Below are 25,145 nucleotides of genomic sequence, written 5' to 3' on the forward strand. Positions count from 1 at the left end.
TGGGTTGAATATATTCTTAAGATTAATTTCATCTTTTTTTTTTTAACTTTTAAAAGTGTGGCTACAAGGAAACGTCAAAGTACTTTTCTGCCTCACATGACATTTCTGTTGGACAGTGTTGGTCTAGGCATCCCCAGGGTCTGGCATGGCACTGCTCTCATGCCAGACCCAGGAGACCAAGGAATAAAAATTGCTGATAAAAACTGCTTATTATCTTCTTGGCTACAAAATTTATAATCTCTGTGGAAGTGTTCCTCATTATAGTCTTTGCAGCATTTTGTAGCTGCAAAGGATTCCACAATCTTTTCATCCGTTATCCCTCAGGACACAGTCTGTGAGACAGGTCACTGCTAAATTATGAGACTCGTTAAAGTGATCTTCACCATTTAAAGGCCAGTGGAGGCCTCCACAGACACATACCTTCACAGAGTGGTGAAATGGGATAGCAAAGGAATGGCAAGAACTACAAAGCAGGGGCTGGGGTGGGGAGCGAATACAAATGTGGGGCTAACCTGGAGTAACTTGTGCATGTTAGTCATGTCCTCCCCCCCAAGGAAAGCTCACTGTGTGGTCCCCCCACCCCATGCGGCATCACTTCTCCCCTACTTCATGCTTTCTAACGGGCAGAATCTAGAGACTTGATTAACCCTTCAGATATTTTAGACTCAGTTTTCAGGAAATGAGGGCTCTTTCAGCATCAGCTCACTCTGTCTTCTCTTGCTTAACAAAAGCCAGTGAAAGGCAGTTCCCTCGGATGTCTGTTTGTCCTCGGTTCGACTTAAAAATCAGCTCAGGAAATCATTTGTCAATCAAGTACATTACAGAGAGAAACTGTCATGGAATTACCTGACTTGAGATGTTTCAAATGACAATTTTGTACTTGGCACCTCTTCAGTTATTCAAGACAACACAAGGCTGCTCTAATCTTTAAAAAGATTTTAGAATTAAGAAAAATTGGCACTCTATGTTTCAAATATTTAGTCTTATTTGAAGAACCCAACTCTTACAGGAGACTCAGGGAGGGTTCCAATAACAGAAAGAAGCCCCTTGACGTGAGGAACAGGCCAGGTGGTGAAGACAGATGACTCTATGCATGTGTAACATGTATGGTATCTGATCACTCTTTCATTTCAGGTTTTTGGTTTGGGGGGGTGCAGGAAGTTCCCGGTTAGCTAAGTTGAAAGAAATATTGAGCACCTGCTGATGCCAGGCACTCTGCCAGGGCACTGAGGGTGCGGACGGAAAGAGACACAGTCCTAGGGCCAGCCTGGACTAAAATAGAAATAAATGACAATCCCCTTTACATATCCATGATTATTATTTTATTGATTTTCATGTATAGAGCTCATTGTTTTCTTTTTTCCTTGTTTGCAAGGCACCATTCTAGGTATTGGGCCCTTGATACATTTTTAAAGTATGAAAGGCATATTTAAATTTAATTTTAGCAGCAGGGAAAGGGATATTTTGCACACAGTAGTGAAAAGTCATTAGAATCTGGGCTTCCCTGGTGGCTCAGTGGTTAAGAATCTGCCTGCCAATGCAGGGGACACGGGTTCGAGCCCTGGTCAGGGAAGATCCCACATGCTGCGGAGCAACTAAGCCCGCGAGCCACAACTACTGAAGCCCGTGCACCTAGTGCCTGTGCTCCGCAACGAGAAGCCTGCACACGGCCACGAAGAGTAGCCCCCGCTCGCCGCAACTAGAGAAAGCTCACGTGCAGCAACAAAGACCCAACACAGCCAAAAATAATAAATAAAAAAATTTATGAAAAAAAAGTCATTAGAATCTGTATTTAGTATTCAAACCAAAAATGCCTTTTTGAATGAATGAATGCTTCTTTGAAGGTAAAACTGTTGCATTTATAATGTAATATGAATGCACATTTCAGGCTGTTTAAGCAGGTTTTCCCCTACCCTGGGAAAAAAGATTCATTTTTTTTTTCTTCAAAGAGACTTGTGGATACTCAACCATTTCATTAGAAACTGACAATTTTGTATTTAAATTTTATGTATGCCAGACTGTAGCTGTTGATACTAGTATGAACATTAACAGCAGGCTATGATAGTCTATCAAAGGTTCAGGGCACGGTACCGTGATTTAAAGGTTAGGAACAAACTGTATAAAAACTTGTAATTTCATCTCAGTCCTTGGTTAACATCTCTGCATTTGTTCTGGAGTCAAGAAAGGGTTTTTTTCCTTTATTTTTAAAACAATATTCCCAAATAGCACTATCTATTCAGTTGTCTGCTTCTTTAAGGATAGATCTCCACCCCTCTGCACGTCCCACCCCCAGACCCCAGAGTAAGACTCATCTGTCTTTAGTTACTGTATTAAAGTTAATATCACACTAGTCACTGGGGCTTCTGCCCTCATGTGTGTGGGTATTTCTCTGTGTGTGTGAGACAGACTTGCTCAGGCCCACTTTTTGTATTGTCTGGCATTCAGTTTTCCTGCTTTTCCAGCTAGGCTGTTTTCCCTCTTGCCTGTCACTCATAAGAAGGATGTGACTTCCCCTGTGTTGACTGCATGAATGGGCCAGTTCTTCACCCTTCCCTGTCCTCTGTCCAATTATTTTGCTGTGCCTTCCTCCTAGGGGCGGGGTGCAATTCCCCACCTGTAGGCATGGCCATACAACTTACTTTGACCAGTTACTTTAGCAGATGTGACACAGCAGAGGCCCAAGTGTCCTGTGCTATTGAGCTTGATTTTCCTGTGTCTCTGTCATCACCACGGGAAGAACATGCTGGCCTATTAGTTCCACGAAGAGGATGAGAGACACGTGGAGCAGAAACACCCCCGGACAAGTCTAGTCCAGGTGCTCCAAACCCCAGGTAACCCACAGCCTCCTAAAGAATAGTCAATGATTGCCTTCTTAAGCCACTGAGTGTTGGGATGGTTTGTACACAGAAAAACTTCCATCCTCCCTACTTTGTCATCATCACAGATGACAGCTCTCCCCTTCTCTATTTCATAGGCTTCTTTTCCACCTAATGTCACTCTGTCCCAGCACCCGGTGGCAAAAAGTGGGACCCTCTGTGGCACTGGGGTAGTGGAAGAGAAAATAAGGGGAGGAAATAAGGGCAAAGGAGAGAAGACTGATACCAACTGCAAGATTTTTATCGGAAAGATGGAAAACTTAATTGTCACTGCACTCAGCCTGCTCCTGCCTCCATTCTCCCATCTCCTTTCTCTCCCCCAGCCCTAATTTCCTACCCTTAATAAACAATGTTCCCACAGTCAATCTTCATGATGAGGCTGAAGTTATATTACAATAATGCTAATATTTATTGAATACCAACTGTATATATTAAGCACTGAGCTAAGTGCTTTACTTGGACTGTATCTTTTAAACCTCAGTGTGATGTTGTAAGACAGATAATGTGATCTACATTTTACTTGTGAAGAAGCTTAAGAGACACCGAGACCCACAGCTAGTAACGGGTGGAGCTGAGGTTCTAATCCAATCAGCCTGATGCCATAGCCCAGGCTCTTTACCCCCACACCACACGGCCTCCTCTTGCTGAATCCCCTTGTTCCCATCTCCCACTGTCATTCTTCGCCCCTCTCTACGGGCAACCATTAATGGATATATTTTTATTTTAATATATTTTATATTACACACTGTGGATCATTGTTTGATATGAATTATTTTTAATTTATGTAAATGGTATTTTATTACCTATATTATTGTTTCCTTTTTCTCACTAAGCATCTTGTTTTTGATACATCCATGTTTCCATGTGTTGACTGCCAAAGCAATCCTGAGAAAAAAGAACAAAGCTGGAGGTATAACCCTTCCAGACTTCAGATTATACTACAAAGCTATAGTAATCAGACTAGTGTGGTATTGACACAAAAACAGATACATAGATCAATGGAACAGAATAAAGAGCCCAGAGATAAACCCACACACCTATGGTCAATTAATCTATGACAAAGGAGGCAAGAATACACAATGGAGGAAAAAAACCATCTCTTCAACAAGTGGTGCCAGGAAAGCTGGACAGCTACATGTAAAACAATGAAATTAGAGCATTCCCTCACGCCATATATAAAAATAAACTCAAAATGGTTTAAAAACCCAAATTTAAGACATGACACCATGAAACTCCTAGAAGAGAACATAAGTGAAACACTCTTTGACATAAATCATAGCAATATTTTCTTAGATAAATCTCCCAAGGCAAAATAAATAAAAGCAAAAATTAAAAAATGGGACCTTATCAGGGCTTCCCTGGTGGCGCAGTGGTTGGGAGTCTGCCTGCCAATGCAGGGGACATAGGTTTGAGCCCTGGTCTGGGAAGATCCCACATGCCGCGGAGCAACTGGGCCCATGAGCCACAGCTACTGAGCCTGCGCGTCCGGAGCCTGTGCTCTGCAACAAGATAGGCTGCGATAGTGAGAGGCCCGCGCACTGCGATGAAGAGTGGCCCCCGCTTGCCGCAACTAGAGAGGGCCCTCGCACAGAAACAAAGACCCAACACAGCCAAAAATAAATAAATAAATAATAATAAAAAACTTCCTTATTTAAGAAAAAAAAAGGGACCTTATCAAACTTAAAAGCTTTTGCACAGCAAAGGAAATCATCAACAAAATGAAAAGACAACCTATGAAATGGGAGAAAATATTTGCAAATGATGCGACAAACAAGGGGTTAATATCCAAAGTATACAAACAATTTATACAACTCAATATCAAAAAACACCAAACAACCCAATCAAAAAATGGGCATAAGACCTAAATAGACATTTTCCCAAAGAACACATACAGATGGCCAACAGGCATATGAAAAGATGCTCAACATTGCTAGTTATTAGAGAAATGCAAATCTAAACTACAATGAGGTATCACCTCACACCAGTCAGAATGATAATCATCAAGAAAGTCTACAAATAATAAATGCTGGGGAGGGTGTGGAGAAAAGGGAACCCTCTTGCACTGTTGGTGGGAATGTAAATTGGTACAAACACTATGGAAAACAGTATGAAGGCTCCTTAAAAAACTAAAAACAGAGCTACCCTATGATCCAGCAATCCCACTCTGGGTATATATCTGGAAAAAAATGAAAACTCTAATTTGAAAAGATACATACAATGTTCACAGCAGCACTATTTACAATAACCAAGATATAGAAACAACCCAAGTGCCCATCAATAGATGAGTGGCTTAAGAAGATGTGGTATACATATACAATGGAATATCACTCAGCCATTAAAACAATGAAATATTGCCATTTGCAGCAACATGGATGGACCTAGAGAATATTATGCTTAGTGAATTAAGTTAGACAGAGAAAGACAAATACTATATATCACTTACATGTGTAATCTAAAAAATAATACAAATGAATGTATATACAAAATAAAAACAGACTCACAGCCATAGAAAACAAGCTTATGGTTACCAAAGAGGAGAGGTGCGGGGAAGGACAAATTAGGAGAACAGGATTAACAGATAAAACTATTATACATGAAATAGATTAAAAAAAACAAGGATTTACTGTATAGCACAGGGAATTATACCCAATATCTTATAATAATCTATAATATAATCTGCAAAAATACTGAGTCACTATGCTGTACACCTGAAACTAACACAATATTGTAAATGAACTATACTTCAATAAAAAAAGAAAGATCCATCCATCCATGTTGCCCTGTGTTGATTTAATTTGTTGTCTCTGACCTGCTACAGAATAGTCTGTGGTTTCCACTCACCCCAAATGATTTATCCACTCCTCCATAATGAAGATCCAGATTTTTTCCAACTCTTCACCACAAATGATACTTCAGTGAGCATCCTCATATGCTGTCCCTCATGGTGCTAGTGAGAAATTCCTGGACATAAATCCAGGAGCAATTTGGGACATTTCTTCATATACCAGTTCTTTCTGTTTCCTTTCCTACAAATTGCCTGTTCATAATCTTTGCTCATTTTGCAATTGATTTTGATTTTTTTTTCTTCTTAATTTGGAGGAATTCCTTGCTTATTCTAGATACTTGCTGTTTTGTAACATTCCAAATAACTTCTCTAAATCTGTCACCTGGTCTCTGTCCTTGCTGTCCTTCATGAACAGAAGTCTTATTTTGATGTAATTCAATTAATTTTTTTTTTGCCTTATGGTCTGTGCCTTTGAAGTTTTGTTTAAAAAAATCCCATCCCATCTCCAGTTCTCAAAGATTTTTACTTTGTATTTTTGTCTATTGACTTTATGGGCTTACATTTCTATTGCCTTTTTTAAAAAAAATACAATTACTAAAATAACCTTATTCTTCTAACATTATGAGTGAAACAAGCTTTGGAGGGCAAATCCAAGAAATTGACCGTTGTTGACATCAATTGCTTCTATGAAAAGTATGTGATCTGAGTTCCAAAACACCAAGCTGGAAGTAAACTTTTGGAATAGATCCTATTTATGCACTGAGGGGTGCCAGGATATTTATGAAAAGCAACTCTAAAGTAACAATACTGCTCTGGCCATGGTTGTTGGCCTCAGTATCATAACATTATAATTGTAGTGTTAATATGATTATAAATGACCCTGAGCAGTGTTGCTTAAAGCATTGCCCTCAAATCAACTGCATCACATTTACTTAAATGTACTTATTAAAAATACAGATTTCAGTGTCAACACCCATGGAATATACGACACAAAGAGTGAACCCGAACATAAACTATGGAGTTTGGTTGATAATAATGTGTAAATGTTGGTTCATCAATTGTAATAAAAGAGCCACATTGATGTGGGATGTTGATGGTGGGGAGGCTGTGTATATGGGGAAAGGGGTGTGTGGCAACTCAGACTTTTTGCTTGATTTTGCTGTAATCCTTAAACTGCTTTAAAAAATAAAGTTTATTAATTAAAAAAGAAGACTCCTTAGAGCTGTTCCTTAGAACTACTAAAGCCATAATTTCATTTTTTCATTAGCATCCCAGGTAAATATTATTCTCATAGAAGTTTGATAGCTACTACCTGAAATGTATATTTTAATAATAATAATAATAATAATAATAATAATAATAATAATAATAAAAAGGTTTGTTACCTGGTGGGTGTGAATTATCTGGCGAGGGAAGGGACCAGTTTAGACTGTATCAGGAGAGACAGCCAGAGATAAATGGGTTTTGAATAATGAGGGAGGAGTCCCCCAGTTTATTTTAGCTTCTAATAAAGATTTTATTACTTATGTTTGTTTGACATATGGATTTTATTTGCCATGTATATGGTGAGGAAAATAAAGATGTGTTCTGACCAAAACACAGGCACATACTAGCCTAGTAGCACTAAACTTTTATCACCCTATGTAAGAAGTGAAGTGATTGTATTCTCCTACATTCAGGGGATTCTTGTCTTTACTGCTTTTTCTGCCTGGGTGGAATCCCTTCCCTCTATCACTTCTGAAGGACACTTCTCACAGACATTTTTAAGGCCTTGAGTTTGGCTCTCATCTGTCCAGCAATGCAGTGAAGGAATTTTCTGCCAGGTTGAAATTGGGTAACATTGTAATGAGTGAGTCTTATTTCTATCAGGGGATCATGGGGTCTCCTTGGTGACTGTCACTGAATTTACAGAGCTGGCTATACGCTTTGAGCTCTTTGAGTAGCAAATATAATGGAATACCTCCTCCCCCATCCCGCCCCTGATCATCCTGAGATATGAGTACATGCAGGAAGATTACAAAAAACAAAGCAAAAAATCCCACAAAACCTCCAACCAACCAACCCTCACCAGTCGTATTGAAAATATTTGTAACATTACCATATGAAAAAAGTCATATTTAAACATGCGGAGGGAACAATTTCTAGATCTTAATGAGGTCCCCATTATGATGCAGAGTTGCTAAGAACAAAGGGAGACCATAGTGCAGTGGTTAGGGTGTGGGCTCTGCACCGCATGAACCATGGCATACAAACAAGCTCTAGATATGTGTTTGTCAAGTAAAATTAAAGCTCTCAAAATAGAAACAGTTTTGATAGGTGTCAGACATTGTGACAGTTTACATGCACTATCTCATTTTCACAAAATGAGGCAGGTTCTATTAATGTCCTTACAGATGAGGACACTGGGGCTTAGAGAGGTTTGCCCAAGTTCACAGAGACAGCAGATGCCACAGATCGATTTCCCAGGGCTGGCAGAAAGCTCTGGTTCCAAAAATAGCAGCAACTGAACTGTATCAGAGATGATTATTTAGCCTATTATAGAATGAAACGACTATTTTCATGGGTTACCTACTGATTTCTAATTATAAAAATTCAGACTGATGAGATGATCTTTATTTCCCCTCTCTGTGGCTTAGCTTCCTCATCTGTAAAACGAGGGCGCTGGGTGAAGCCATCGGTCCTCAGCCCTGGCTGCACATGAGAACCTCCTGAGGAGTTCTCATACCTGGATCCACCTCATGCCAACTGAATTAGAATCTCTGCAGTGGCGCCCAAGCACTGGAATCTATTTTTAAGCTCCCCAGGTGATTGTAAAGAGCCAAGTGATTTCTGACTCTACAAGTCCTCACTCTGTGATTATATTTCAGCATTTCTTTAGCTTGACCCTGTCCCCCGCCGCACCCCAGTACAGATGAGAGGACAGAGTTGGCCATTCACCCAACATCTGAAGAGTTATTAAGCCCACCACTAAGACTTTTTCTCAGTTTGATTAAAAAAAAAAAAAGAAAAAACAAAAAACCAAACAGTCACCCATGCTTTTAGAGGATTTTCCTGAAAAAGAAACTTCAAGACAGTGTCATCTCATAATCTGCTACCATGTACTGATCTACATAGCATCTTTGAGCCCCCCTTACCAAGGTCAGGAAAGGGTTTTCTTATTTTTTCTTTTTTAAATGGGTGAACTGGAAACAAAGCTCCCAGAGCCCAGACAATTGCACTTCTCCTGTCTGGACAGTCAGAGAACGTCTGGTTCATTTTGTTTGTTGGCATTGGCACCAAAAGGCCAGCCCCTGGTGAGAAGCTATCAGGTGAGCAGATAGAATTTGTTCATGTGACTTCTTCTGGGCTTGTCACCTTCTCTGGGACAAGGCACAGTGTTTTAGATTTTCTTTGGAGAAGCTGCCCCTTGTAAGGGCTCCGGATCGGAGCCTTCCTTTCAGTGAGCACCGCAGCTTCACCCGCTGCCGCGAGGGGCTGTGTCCGGCTTCTCTCCAGCGACTGGCCTGTCTAGCGGTTCTGTCAGAACATGTGTTGGGGTGGCTGACACTAACACCACAGCTGCTTTTCTCCCTGGTTGAATTCTGCCCTTCACATCTCTTGACAACATCGTCACTCTCGCTCTTGTGGGCTTGACAGCACATTGACTTGCAGACAGCATCGTATGGCAGTTGCCAGAATTCACATTTCATCTCCTGGTTATTCCAGACACATCATCAAAGGTGACATGGTGAAGTTAAGTTAGGGAGATGATATCTACTCAGGCCAAACCGATTTTTCCCCACCAAATCTGAGGCTGAGATTACATGTGCAGCAGAGCAGGAAGCAAAAGTCAATGCAATGCATAAATACAGCGCTTGCTGAGGATCAGCTGGCTGACGGACTGGAAAGACATTGTTCAAGGGTGATAACGTCGGCGGTACAATGGACTTTTCCCCAAGACAGTTTCTGGAGTTTAGATTTTCAGTAGGCTGCTCTAAAACGAATGATTTAGCAATAAGTGAGAACGCCCCACCTCTCTCTTCTGACTTGTCCCCGTCCGCAACATATCTATTGCATTTTTTTCATTTCTTCACAGTTGTGTTCTCCTTTGTTTATTTACTACTAATAGACTCACTGATTTTTTCTACAAGCTGATTTTTTTAAAGCCTCTCAGCAGATGAAACCTTGCATGTCAAATTGTCCTTGGGACGCAGTCTCTGCTTATTATAGCATCATCTTTCACTGGTGCTGGAGTGAGGCAGCTGTCAGGGACAGCATGCACTCACAGAGGTGGTACCAACAAAGTGACCTGGTGAAGCCATGGCTACGAGAACGGGATTGGAACTCAGAAATATAACCTAGTACCTATAACACTACATGTTCTCCCCAAAGAGACTGAGGGCAAACCTTGTCCCACTCATTCTGGAACTCTCAGTGTTTATCACGAGGCTTGGCACACACGAGGTGTGGAGGAAGTGTTTGATGAGTTGACCGCTGTGGTTTTGCCCATTGCTCGGCACACAGCAAGCACAGAGTACATTTTTGTGCCTGTTGAAATAAGGCCTAAAGAGGTACACTGATTTGCTGAGTGGCAGAGTTACAGTATATTGTTCCAACATGCCGTTCTCTGATTCTTTAAAAATATGTATCTATGTGTAACATGCAGGCAAATTTATTTCCTTTGCAATCCATGAAGTAAGAGACAAACTGCTTCATGTGCAGGAAACATGTTAAATGGGACATTTACTTACACAATTCTTTCATGGAATTGATTCAATAAAAGTAATAATAACAAGTGCTTAAACTTATTAAGCATTTACTATGTGCTGAGAACTATAATACTGGATATAACAGATAAATAAGACATAGTCCTTGCTGTCAAGAAACTTGGAGTAAAAAAATGTAATTTGCAGGGGTTTTTTTTTGGGGGGTGGTGCTCATATTTTGTAAAGCACTAATAGAACACCTATTTCTGCAAGTAATCTCAACATTTACTTATCTCAGCAGTATCCGCTTGGCACTGTGTCCTTACCTCCCCTACCAGACGTTAAAAACAGAAGATGTGATACACACACACACACACACACACACACACACACACAATGGAATACTATTCAATGATAAAAAAGAACGAAATTTTGCCATTTGCAGCAACATGGATGGACTTGGAGGGCATTATGCTAATAACAATAAGTCAGAGAAATGTCAGATGGAGAAAGACAAATACTGTATGATATCACTTATATGTGGAATCTAAAAAATACAACAAACTAGTGAATATAACAAAAAAGAAGCAGACACATATATAGAGAACAAACTAGTGGTTACCATCAGAGAGAGGGAGGGGGGAAGGGAAGTGTAAGACTGGGAGATTGGGAGGTACAAACTATTAAGTATAAAACAGGCTACAAGGATATATTGTACAACACGGAGAATATACCCAATATTTTATAATAACTATAAATGGAATATAACCTTTAAAAATTGTGAATCACTGTATTGTATTGTATATCTTTATATAATATCGTATAGCAACTATATCTCAATAAAAAAATCAGAAACCCCCCCCCCCCCCAAAAAACAGCTCTGTGTCTCCTTTGCCAGGGGCAAGTGAAGTGACAGGTTACATTTTCAGGGTGTTCTTCGACCTCACAATGGAATCAGTGAGCATGCAGCAAGAATGTAAACATCACTTGCCAAAAAAGTTTCATGTACACTAAAAAAACAAGTCTGAGTAGGGAAACTGAGCCCCAAGGAGATTTAACTAGAATGAAAGTCAAGAACACTAATGTTTCATTTGGTACCTGTGCTTCTCCAGGTAGGGCACGTGGAACAAAACCAGAGACTCCAGCATGAATAAGAGGAAAGCTAGAGGGGTTCATTGTTAGGAAACTAACTAGATAAACAGGAAGCAACTAAACTACTGGAGAATATTTATGGGGGAGAAAAAATTTTCAGAGGTATATTTGTGGCCTAGAAGTTTAAATATGTAGATAAGAATACTAGAAATAAGAGATGTCACGAACTGAGATGGGGAAGACTGTGGGGGAAGGAGGCTTTGTGGGAACGATAAGGAGCTCAGTTTTGGAAAGTTTGTTAAGTTTGAGAAGCTAATTTAGATATTAAAAAAGGGTGTCAAGTAGGCAGTTGGGTATATGAGACCAGAGTTCATCGGAGAGGTGGGAGGTGGATTAAATTTGGGAGTCATTAGGGTACAGCAGTCATTGAAAGTCATGGCAGAGATAACCTGGGATATGAGCACAGGTAGAGTGGAGAGATAGATAGTGAGGAATCAGCAAAGCATACTGAGCCCAAAGAGCCCCACAGAGGCAAGAGGAAATCTAGGCAAGGTCAGCTACTGGAAGCCAGCTAAAGACAGACCTTCAGATGGGGCCAGTAGTCAACTGTGAAAGGTTGCTGATAAGTCAATAAAAGGATTGATAATTGACTATGAAATTTAACAATTAGGAGATTGGGGGTGACCTTCATAAGACAGTGTCTGTGAAGTGCTGGGGGTGAGAACATGAATGGAGTGAGCTTATGAAAGAGCGAGAGGAGAGGAATTAGAAGCTCCAAGTATATAAAACAACTCTATGAGCACTAAGGTCTGCTCCAACTCTGAGACTGATGTGAGCCCTTCTGAAAAAGTGTCAGGATGTATGCCATTTTTTAGAGGTACACTCTGAGATGCTTTGATGACCACAAGGCCTTTGTTCAAATCCCATTGGGAAACAGACAATTCACTATATGGCCTTATTAAAGCTTTAATTCAAAGCACTTGAAGATACTTTCTTTCCTAGGCTTCCTGATCTTACCTCACCAGGTTTTTATAAAGTTACAGAGTCAAGTAAGAGGATGAGTTTTAAATCAAGGCTGTCCCCCATTCTCAAGTGTATTTAACTTTTGATTGAATAATATTATCTAAAAGCTACCAAATGAAAATAAGACTATACTCTTACTTGCACAGGGCTGACTAGTCAAGTGGAAAGCAATAGAATCAGCATCCAGAAAGAATTGATTACATCATGTTGTGTAATAGAAAGAACTTGAAATTTCAAGTAAAATGATTTGTGTTTGAGTCCTGGATCCATTCCTTCCTCGCTGTGAAAATTTACACAAAATATTTAACTTTTATGAGCCTCGGTTTTTGACGTGTAAAACTAGGATGATGATAACTACTTCACAGGATTATTCCAAAGATCAATTAAAATGTCATATGGGGGAAATGATGTCATATGGGGAAAATGATGTCATATGGGGGAAATGATGTCATATGGGGAAATGATGTCATATGGGGGAAAATGATGTCATATGGGGGAAATGATGTCATATGGGGAAATGATGTCATATGGGGGAAATGATGTCATATGGGGGAAATTATGTCATATGGGGGAAATGATGTCATATGTGGGAAATGATAAGCAATAAGTAAAGCTTATATCAATATCATTGATTATAAATTGCTTCTACATCTATGCTTTTGGCGGATTCTCCCAACCCTACAGAGGAGGCAGAGCTGGGTATTATCATTCCCATTTTAAAGAAAGTGAAGCTGAGGCTCTGAGATGTTAAGAGACTTGTTCAAAGTCACATGACGAATAAGTGCCAGAGTTGAGACCAGAAAAAAAGTGTGTGTCTGTGATCTGGGGCCTTGTTCACTGTCCAGGTGTCCACATGGACATCACATAGTATGGGAATCTAGTGGGGCAAGGAGCCTCCTCTGCACGGAACAGAGTTTCTAAATCTGACTCATTCTCCTCTCGGTGGTGTGCACGAGTGGGGCTGTGACGGCAGGTTCAGTGGGGAGGTACACGGCTGAGGGAGAAACACCTAGGCATCCTGGACCTCCTTCCCCTTGACCTTTATCTTTCCCTTCTCCTAGTCACCCCTGCATTGCTACCAAGTCCCTAAAAGAGCCTTTAGTGTATTCATTGCTCTGAGGGTGGAAGCTCTTACGACTCTCAGAGCATCCTTAAAGGATGCCTCTGAAGGTGTCCCTTGAATTGGAATATTTTACAGCTGGAAGAAACCTCAGATGTCATTTAGGTAAGTCTGCATTTTACAGAGAAGGAAGCTGAATTCCGGAACTATTAAGATATGAAGGCAAGGCTCCTCAGGTCACATCACACCAGCTCTGGGCAGCGCACGCTCTTTGCACAGACCACACTGCCGCCCTCAATGAGGCCGTGGCACTGCATGGTACCTTAAATCAAAATCTTGAAGCATTTCTCAATTAGTTATTTAAGTAAAATGAATTTATTCTAACTCCCCCTATTACAGCATTAAAAAGAGCTTAAACCACTTAATAAATAAATGGCAGCTGGAGTCACCTCTTGATGGATAATCATGTTTTCTCATTTGAAGTTAAAGTGCTAGAAGACAAAGTGACTTTAAAACTGCTCATGAGAGGCCCCAATTATCTGATAAGCAATTCCAAAGACCATACACATAAACACAGAAACAGACCTCTTTATGAATGGTGTCTGACAAGGAAAGAGATATTTGTGGCAAAGAAGCTCTTGAAAATGTAATTATTTATCCTTTCACAATTAATGAAAGAAATTGAAAATGAAGCTTTCATTTCAAATCCTTTTTATCTGGATGAAACTTTAATTTTACATAATGAAATTGCCTTCACAGTTCAATGTGTTAAAATATGCAGTTAAGCAGCATATCAAGGTTAAATGCCGACTGTTGTTGGCTCATTTAGAAATCATGCTGCCCAACGCCGAAAACAAGAATGAACACCTGCTACTAGCCCCAGATCCAGGGACAGCACACAGCCTGCAAGGCTGGCTCCCCAAATGCAGGGGATGCAGTTGAGTTTTCTTGCATATGCCAACTCCTGTATAAAGTTAGTTGGATATTTAAAGTTTCCACTTCTCTTTGTTTTTCAGTGGGGCTCTTTTTGGTTTGTTTGTTTGTTAGAGCGCCATAGATGACTAACTTTCTCTCTTACAGAAGTCTGTCCTAAGACAACACTTGCATCACCAAAGTTGTTGCTTTCAGTTTGGTGAAACAATGTTAAAACTCCTTTATTCAGATTTTGCCATTTCACAATTTATGATAAATTTCAGCTTAGATCTCTTTTAAATTATATTTACACTCTTAGAAAAGGAGGACCTTATGAAATGCTGTGGGAGGTGTGGTATGGGAACATGAAAATGGGATTGAGGTGAGTTCATTGGACATTTATCTTAAGAGACAGAGGTGGAGATGTTCATCTGTGGACCTCCCCGTTTTCCCTTTGAACAGCACCTTTGTGACAGTTAATTTATGGCTCTGGAGCATCCTATGGAGCACCTTTCACCTTAAGACTCTGTAAGTGGAGTAAAGGCAACAGTCAGAACTGCATTCCCTTCCCTTCTCTGATATAGTCTGTAACAGTGATTCTTGTTTTGACCATTGGGGTGGTTGTTGGGAAAGACTTATGGATCTAAGCAATATCTTATTGTACTGAACTCATTTGGTGGCTTTTCTAGATATACAGGGCAATTGTGTTATTAGATTACAAAAGCCACATGAAGAAGAAATGATAATGAGACCTTTCAGGACAAACTTCTTCGAACTGGGGGCATATGCCACATTTGCAGGTTTATTCTTTCTATAATGGTCCTGCTACTTGTTATAAGATGTAGGTTGTTAGGATGATTGGCAGGCCATAAAACTGGAAGACTGTAAAAGATACTACAGTGTGTGTGGTGATATAACCTATATCATAACCTATTTCCTCTTCTGAGTCAAAGCTTGAGTTATGGTATTATCTGCTTCCATGATACCGGAAGGCATCATGTAGTTTATAAAATCTTCCAAAATTCCATGAGCTAGATTTGCCTCTTGTTTCATTGAATTGCCCTGGAACCCAAAGGAGGCCTTAGCTATCAAAGGATATCACATTAGTTTTATCAGAAAAAAAAAATTGATAGTGAAAAACAATGTTTCAATAAGGGAAAATTTATAATAACGTAGCCATGCAAAGTACCTATATATAACCAATTTCATAATTACAACTTATTCTTACAGATCCTCAGGGAAGTGAAATCTGAGAGAAGGTAACAATGATGTATTTAGTTTTGGTTACTGCATGCACTTCAAAGCCATTAAACTACTGGTTAGTGAAACTACGTTCATACACAAACATACAAACAAACCACTGATTGGTTTTCCCTCAAACAACCTAAGTTTTTGCAAGTTTTAACACTGAACAAGTGTTTAAATAATAACAAACAATAACGGCTACTCTCTACAACAACTGTAAATCTCCTACTGTTTCTCAGAAACATGCAGGTTTGATTACATTTTATACAAGGCTTAGAAAACCCTGCTCTGGTTTTTACAGACCCTATTGTTTATGGATCAGAACTGCCTGGGTAATAGAACTGTTGATACATTCTCAGAGTTCCAGGAAAAGGAATTTCAATTGTGAAATAAAAATGTGGTAGAATTGAAATGTTTCATCAATATGGCCTGGTGTTCTCTGCTGCTTTATTAGATCTATCTGATTTGATACAGATGAACTGCTACTGATTTTAGTCCTTCAGAACCAGATGGAAGAAACTCTAGAATGTATCCAAATATGATACGTTCAAATGGAGAAGATGATGAACACAGAAAAATTATTCACAGATAGTCCCTAAACCTTAGGCCTATTTTAGTCTCCTTTCCCATTAATGCTTTTACAAGGTGTTTCCAGTATATCATTGAGTAGAAAATGATGCTTTCTTTAATAAAGACCTAGACAGAAGGGATCAGACATCTACATTTAACTGAATCAACTGGAAGAAAAGACCCATCTTGGAAACTGTTGATTATTAGTCTATAATCCTGCCTGGTCCGTCCTGAAGTATGAATTCAGGAGAATTGTCAGTTGTATGTGTGATCCTGAGTTAGAATTCTCAGTGGCCAAGTGAAAACATTCCTGGCTTTGTTATTTTTTTCTCCCGAATTTTCTTCTTCTTATATGTGGTCAAAGGATATCTGGAAAGTTAAAGGTTCTCAATGTAACTTTGAATTGTACAGTGAATAAATAGAATTCTGGGTGGTGGTGGGAATCAAGCATTTGCAGAACAAAGTAGTTTTCTTTAATTCATTCTCTAGGGAAAGGTAATTTATTCTAATATTGAGCTATCTCTACTATTAAATTTGAAGTGAAGTTAACAGGACAGAGACCTGTCTGTGTACATCCAACAAGACACAAAGACAATAGCCAAGGGCACCAAATTAATGAGTGCATGTGAAAGCACTTTAAACCTGCAACATGCTTTATAAGTGTAATCAGCATCTTCATATCATCCTTTTCATCTAGAAAAGGCAACTCAGAGGGAGGTAGTTGTGTTTTTAGGAAGTTCAGCACTATTCCCCTATGAAAGGATTATTTTTGTGTTTAGAATATTTTTGATAGAACCAAGTAAACTAATATGTATTCTGTCTATAAATCAGAGGAATAAAGGGCTCTCAGGTGCCTGCTGCTCTCCCGGACTTCTCTATTCATCTCTTTATAGTTCATGGTTTATGAGCATAAATTGTGATGCTCTAAGTATAAAGCTTGCTACACTATCATTACATTTGACATTCACGTAGATACTAATGTATGCTTATATCTGAGGCATGTTGAGGCAGTGAAGGGTTTTTCAAGTAAACACTATTTGAAATAAACTAAATTTCATAATTCAAGGATGGATTTAGTTCTTAATTAGGAATAAAAGCTAGAAGAAGGAGCCACTCAGTTGAAGGTGCTGATACAAGTCCAAAGTATTAAAGATAACATAAAGACAAAACAATTTAATGAACCTAAGGCTTTAACAAAACAGAGACAGTAAAATTCTATCCCAAGAAATTGGTTTAGAAATGTGGAAAGAAAATTAAAAGATTTATCTTGAACAACGACTTGCTAGCTCTTACTGGCACACTATAATATTCATGTATCATTCACTAGTCAATGTCCTATTTTCTATCCTAGTTTGTGTGTGTGTGTGTTTTACAGAAGGCATTTTCTTTTTGAAGAGAAATTTGAGGACTTTTGATTACCCAGATAACACATTTTAAAATTCAGCTAATTAGGTAAACACTGAAATATCTAACTGTAACTATTTGTGGCAAGTATCTCTACCTCTTTCTGAGAGGTTGAGTCTGAAATCAAATATATTGATGGTGAGCAGTTTAACAAAGACGTTTATAGATGATTCTCAAAGACTCCACACGCATTTATTTCAACCTGGAAAACAGCTGAATACGTGGCGAGAAAGCACTTGCTGTTTGGCCAAGTAGAGCCGCCCCACACCCACCCCCCCCAAAAAAGTTGTTGTTTCATAACCATTAATTCATAGAAGGAAGAAACTGGAAAAACTGTATCTAAATAACAATGGACTCAGAAAGCCTCATAAAGGTAAACGTAAAAATACACTATTTTAATTGTGTAAATGTCTTGAGTCTGGGAAAAGTCTGTGAACTAGACACCATTAAAAGATGCAATATCTGCTAGTCCCAAACTCCCAATCCATCCTTCCCCCAACCCTCCTCCCCCTTGGCAAACAAGGTCCTACTGTATAGCACAGGGAACTATATTCAACATCCCGCAATAAACCATAACGGAAAAGAATATGAAAAAGAATGCAGATATATGTATAACTGAATCACTTTGCTGTACAGCAGAAATTAACACAACACTGTAAATCAACTATACTTCAAGTTTTTTAAATGCAGCAAATTTGACCCAGAGGGGATGCACTGCTACCAGATGGGAAAGAAAGCAGAGTGTCATTTTTTGTGTTTGAGGTGTCCAGGTAAGAGTTCCCCTAAGCATCTTACCTTTGTTTTCTGCCTTCAGTTCCTCTGCCATCAAGCTGTCTTGTCGGTTACCGAGCACGAATGCCAGAAACGAGAGGATGAGGGCATCCAAAATCCCAATGATAGCCAGGATGTAAGCCCAGCGGACTGAACAAGCCCCAAGAGTGTACTTGTCTGTCTTTTCTCCACACATCCGTTTTACTTCATCTGAATCCCAGCCATCAGGGAAAATCATACAGCCAAGCACAAGGCAGGCAGCTTAGAGAGAGAGGAAAAAAAGAGAAAAGGAGTTGACATAAATTCCATTTTAGCAAATATAGCTACTATGTGTCAAATCATTGTCCAAATTCTTGATGTAAAAACCAGCAAATCTTACTGCTGTCCAACCCTGAGTGATTTTTTCCTGGTTAACTTAAAAGCAGCCCAGCACTCTGCAGTGAAAGGGGCTCTGGGAACACACTTTTCAGTGAGACTGAGCATTATAAGAGAGATTAAGGTATGTTGATCAATAAGAAAATACTAAAAAAAAAAAAAAAAAAAAATTGAATTTGAGTGCATTTGTGAGAAGGCTTCCACTGCAAATAGGCCACAGGCAATCCTAACACTGCAGAATGACAATTCAATGCTGGCTCTGAAGAGCTATAATAGCAGCCAGATTAGGGATTAGGATAACATGGAAAATACCAGAGCACATATTGACTTGGAGTCACAGTAAAAAATAGTTTCATATTGTGACCTCCAACACACACACTAAAAAGTTTCTTGAAACTATACTTACCACATGCAATGCACTCTGATATTTTCTAGTCTATTCTCTGTTCTATTTCATTTTTTAAAAGGCCGAAAATCATGGTAACGCAGTGTGGCACCCCAGAGCTTTTATGGAAATTCAGGAATTTAAGGAGAATGCTTATGTTCTATTTCCCAAATATCACCATGTGGATCATATGAACACTTTCAAATAAGAATATGTTAATTTGAAGGCTTTTGTTGCTACTCTCTTTACATTTAATCCAATTATTTGAGGGTAAATAATGACAGTGTTAGGTTATATAGAGCATTCTGAATAGGTAGTTCACTCATTAATTCAACAAGTGCTTATTGAGTGTCTCCTAAGGAGTACCAGACACAGTTCTTGGTGCCATCAAGGGATACAGCCATCAAGAAAAGAGACATGGTTTATGTTATCATAGACTTTATGTTCTGTCAGGAAAGGAGGCTAAAAATGAGTAAGCATGCAAATAAAATAATTGTAAGTTGTAATAAGTAATAGACAAGAAAGAAACAAAGGGCTCAGATAGAGAATAGCGGGTGGGAACTTCTTTAGAGAAAGTTATCAGGTAAGGCCTCTTGAGGGGATGACATTTAAGCTAAGGCCAAAAGCAGGCAAAGCACTAGACATGTGAAATAGATGGGAAAGATGTTCCAGGCAAGAGCATGTGCAAAGGCCCCGATGTTGGAAAGAGGCTTGGTGTATTTCAGAAGCTACCAGGAGATTAGTGATGGGGGTGGAGAAAGTGATCACGTTGATGCTGTGAGGCAGGCTATGCACCCCAGCAGGTTACTGTTTCCAGGGCACGTAACTAAAGAAGACTATGACGGCACAACCAAGTTAGAGTTCTGTGACTATCAGAGGCAAACAATCCCTGAAGCTGGCAAGAGCAAGTCCCATATAACCCTTACCTCACTGCAACTTACTGAACAAGCCAGAAGTAGACAACTACTATCTCACTTTTTAACAGGAGCACAGCTCTACAACACAGGTCTGGAAGAGACAGATACCAAGAGGGGTGACAGGAAGGAAGACTGCCTGGGAGAACTCTGATTTAGGATTCCTTGTTATCTTACAGGATGATAGTTCAAAACTTTGGGTCACACTTGATTCCTCTCTTTTCTTTGCCCCACATCACAAATGTTGCCATGCTTCTCTTCTCTACCTGTGCAATATCTCCGCCTAGGCACTCCTACTTGAAGCCTTCATTATCTCTCAAAAGGAACCCTAACTTCCCTCTGCCTTCTGTTCACCCTCACTGTATTTCAGATCCCACATTACTGCTCATGCTCAAAACGTCTTGCTGGTTCCCACTGGTACTGAAGAACACTCAGACACTAAGCTAGGTATTCAAAGATCCACGGTCCAGCCCCTACTTAGTTTCCAGTCCTCCCCCCCTTTATACTCTCCACTTCACGTGGGTTGAAATACACATGATCCCCTGTCCATGCACCAAGTTTTTGGATCTCTGTTTTCTCTTTTGCCTGGAGAATTTGCCACCACTGTCCTTAAATACTCTACTCTTAAATATCCTTTAACATTCAGTCAAAAGCAACATTCTCCACAAAGTGAGCCATCTCAAATTCTTCTTGAACTACATTATTGGCCTTCTCTGAACTCACATAGCTGTTGACTGCATTGATCTTAAAGTTCTTATTGTTGTTGTTTTACATGTGTTACAGTTATTTATTTATAAGCATTATCTCAATTACAGACTATAAGCTTTCTGAGGAAAGAATCTTTGGTTAAGTCATCATATTTATAGCACCTAAAAGAGTGCCTTGTAGATAGTTGGCAATAAAATACTTTTGAATCGGAAACTGAATGAAACAATAAACAAATTATGGCACCTAGACAGTATACTCTAAAATATAGTATACAGAAGTCAACATCACAACTACCAAAGGTCACCAATCTAGTTAAATATGGATTCATACTTCGATGACATTTAACAGAGGCAATATTTTTATAACTTGACAACAGATTACAAGTACTTGGGAGATTAGAAAAAAGTGGAGTTGATGATTTGAAAATACTTCAAATTCCCATTCCTTCTGTAGTTTCTAGCATTCAGTACCAACATGCTCTCCAAGGCATTTCTAGTGGTAATCATCCTTGTATTTTAAAAAACATGTGGTTTCCATGAGTGAAAATTAATTTTATTTGGGAAGACCCAGATTTTTAAATCTAAACCATACTTCAGAAAAATCACCTCTAAGGAAGCTATGTTACATGGAATATCTTCTAAAATACTCTAAATGCTTTTTAACTTAATTTTTATTTGTGACAAAATTACTTAAGAAAAAAGGAAAATCAATTTTTTTTTAATGAATGGGAATCATTTGGAGCATGGTAACATAGTTTTTGCTAAACTTAATAGACATCACCAAGTGACTCAAGTTCAGACAGGTTATTGGACATTATAAGACAATTCCACTGGAATAGGATGTTTGTGGAATGCTGACATCAACAAAGACATCTTTTCTCAAAGTCTTTTTGCACTGAGGGTAGACTGACTATCTTAAAAATTTCCATTTCTGGAAACTCTGAATTACATACTGGAATAAAAAAAAGCAGAGGCAGAATTCACACTCTGAAGCTAAAACCACAGGAGAATATGAATGGCAATTCATTATTCCCTATCTTCAAAGTATATGATTTCCTTAATCAAATTTTAAGTGAAGAATCTGGGAAGATAGAGGATATAATATACCATTGTGCTTCATTTTACGCAATGGGTATTTTTGCTGAAAGTAACAAAAATAGAATTTTTGAAGTGCAATTTTTATTTTCAATATAGTCTAAGGGAGTTGGCTGTTCACAGGAATCTTAAGATAAAACCTGGGCTGATAACAAGGTCGGGTTTTGGCCTCCTGGGGAGAAAGGTTTAGGTCCCCCACTCACAGGTGTACTCCAGGTGTCCTTCAGGCCAGAAGGCACTGGAATTTGTACTGGATTCTCCACCCCCTTCTTGTTGGCTGTCTCTTAAAGTGAAAGATCTGGTCTTTTAAAAAAATTCATCTGTTTTGAAAATCTGAATGGTTCTATAGTAGGATAATAAAAAATGAAACTCAATTGCATTTAAAAGCTTTTAAAACTTTGTAAGTGAAGTCTGTGATTAAAATCCAATTTTTAAATAAATAAATCCTATCTTTTTGAAAGCTGTGCTTCTAGATGGCCACTGCATAACAAATTTTATTTTCTGACAATGTATTATCAAATATACATTTTCTTCTCACCCTATCCGAACTTCCCCAACTTGGCTGTTTTATTTTTGAAAGGCAAAGCCCCCTCCCCAAAGTTATAGTGTATTAAAGATTAATTTAAACCATTAAGATAGTTTAGGCTCTGTTGGTTTCTTTGGAAAGGTATGGTTATTACATTCTGCATTAATGCTTGAGTGTTATTATAAATTCTGTTTTCTGGCATCCTATTAACCAGAACCTCACTAACCTGCATGATTTGTAGAGCCGCTAGAAACTAACAGCTGTTTGTAATCCTGACTAAGAAGTACCTGCAAGATGCTAGGCTAATGCCTCAGTCAACAAAGGATGAAATAATATTCCTGTTGGCTTTATAATTATTTCTAATTCTTTACAAATTGATCATCCTGTAAGACGCAGCACCACCACTATACTAAACATTAGCGTATACAAGGCACCAGAACATTTGATTAACTTGGACATGTTATTTCCTGACTGGGAGGGATAGTGGAGAATTAGTTCCAACTGGGCTATTATCCAAAAACGGTTTCTTATTAGAATGTCACCTAGAAAATGACTAAGTTACTCGCAGTTATATATTCCTTCATTTCAGCAGCAGGTTTTCCAGAAGTATATCAGAGAACATTCTTGAATATTAAAGAGAAACAAGAGCTCACAAGCTGAGGTGAGCAGAGAATAATGATGAAAAGAAACCTATGTCCTTACAGAATGCTGCCATGACATCTTCTAATCTAGAATATACAATCAAGGCACCTTTGTGAGGGCATGACTGTTGATTTCAATTTTAAGCATATTCCAAATGGCTAGGAAGCATTCACATTCTAAAAGGAACCTCTATGTAGAGGCTGCCCACAATGGGTTCTTCTGAAATAGTACACAAACAGCTAGTGGTTCCCTACAGCCACTAATTGCTCTGGCATTTTTCTTTGCCAAAGAGCTGAATATAACCTCTGTGAAAGAAACAGCCTCAGAAAAATCCACAACTGTTTTTAATTGGGTCTTTCTCCAAAGGGAAATGAAGCAAGAGGAAAATAGCAATAGGGGGGGGTCTATGATTTGGGTCACTTGGGCCTGCTGATATTGCTGAACCAACTATCCTAATCAGGACTTTCAACATTGCAAACCTGAGAACTGCTTATTTTTTGGACAGGAAGGGAAGGTCTAAATTCATTCTTTTAAAAGCCTACGCACTGTTGCACAAAAAGCATGATAAATTGCCTCATGTTGCTGAAGCACTCAAAGGGAACGTGGTGAAAAAAATGAACCTGAGTTCACTTTATCAATTATTCAGGCATATAGTAATTGAAGAAATTGTTGCCAGCAGAGCTGCCAGGCTATGGAGGGGGAACTTTCACACGAGGATTTTTACTCTAAGCACCTGGTAAAGGAGAGACACGAAGCATTCCTACAGTTTCTTCATTAGCACACGGCCGACAAAACTGAACCATAGTATTCATACGTCTGGAAAAGGTACTGTATTTATACTTCAGTTTACCTCTGGAGAACTGAGTTGCTAGACAACCAGGACAAAGTACTGTGGTTTAGAGTCCAGTGGAGAAAACAAATTGTCTCCTGATCAGTTTTGGTTTTAAACCCAGTATAATTTTATGAGCATTTAACTTGGGGTCATAACAGAACAGATACAACATACCTTAGAAAGAGGAGAAAGAGAAAATGTAAATAAACAACGGGCTCTCAAAAGAGGAGAGTTAGAAAGTTGTGTGTGATGAGAGAAGCTTCTCTGCACAGACGCTCAGCCTTAATTGCCCGAGTAAAGGGCGCCATACATCCACTTGTACCTTGTGCTCAATCAGCTGTGAAACCCACACCGTCGGGTTTAATCAGAAAGGGGAGAATCAGGAGTCCACCCACACCTGTACTTAGGAGCTACATAGTGGAGAAAAAGCTTTTCTGGAATATGAGGAAAAACATTTAACTAAGTACAACATAGCTTGCTAATCTGCCCAAATTTTGAGGGCTACTAGCCAAATATAATTACAAATCAGAATGTAGAACTTAAAAATACAATACAGTCCTGATCTCTAGAACGCCAGTAGATGGCTTTTGATATCTATCTTGGATCCAGTCAGACTCCGTGAAATCTTGATATGACATAGTTAATAACAGTACACACCATAATAAATAGCTAACATTTATTATACGCTCACCGTGAGTGGGGCACACTGCGCATACATCATCTCATTTAATTCTCAAATAAAGCTAAGACAAACATGAGAGCACTACTTCCTGGCTTCTCTAGTTTCTAGAAACAGGGATTTTTCCTGAAATACCCTTGGCTCCTCATCCCATTCTTTCTTCCTTCCCACTGAGATGGAGTGAGTCCCCTGAGGAATACCCGGAGGAGAGGTATTCTCCATACCAGCCCAGCCCCTTCCTCTCCTTACCTTAGGAGCAGTTTGCCCACATGAAGAATATACTCCACTCCTCTGTGCTGTACATTTTACACAGGGTGGGCTTGATTTTCCAGTGATGCCCAGAAGTAGGAAGACAAGTATGTTTGATTCTGGGGTGCAGATTAGGAAGTCCTTTTGGCTAAGAGACCCAGAGTCATTTCTTCAACCTAAGCTTTCTCATTATAAAGGGTATATTTGGTCTCCATCTGCCAGCTCTTCTCTCTCTTAGTTGGTTCAGAGCTTGGGAAGGTCCCACAGTTCTGGAGGCCGGAAGTCTGAGGTCAGAGCACCAGCATGGTGGGTTTGGTG

At 39.2% G+C, this 25,145-nt stretch overlaps 1 protein-coding gene across 5 annotated transcripts in view; it reads right to left on the bottom strand.

Moving 5' to 3' along the window:
- The window catches only part of LHFPL3 (LHFPL tetraspan subfamily member 3), a 602,509-nt gene that overhangs the window by 202,501 nt on the left and 374,863 nt on the right, over window positions 1–25,145 (bottom strand). For all 5 annotated transcript variants that reach the window (XM_082399908.1, XM_082399907.1, XM_082399910.1 and 2 more), the window contains exon 2: window positions 18,448–18,684. In XM_082399908.1, coding sequence (XP_082256034.1) covers window positions 18,448–18,684 — 237 coding nt within the window. The remainder of the gene's footprint in view (window positions 1–18,447; window positions 18,685–25,145) is intronic.

Source organism: Balaenoptera borealis (genome assembly GCF_965194805.1).
Source record: "Balaenoptera borealis genome assembly, chromosome: 7".
In the NCBI taxonomy this organism is placed as follows: domain Eukaryota; kingdom Metazoa; phylum Chordata; class Mammalia; order Artiodactyla; family Balaenopteridae; genus Balaenoptera; species Balaenoptera borealis.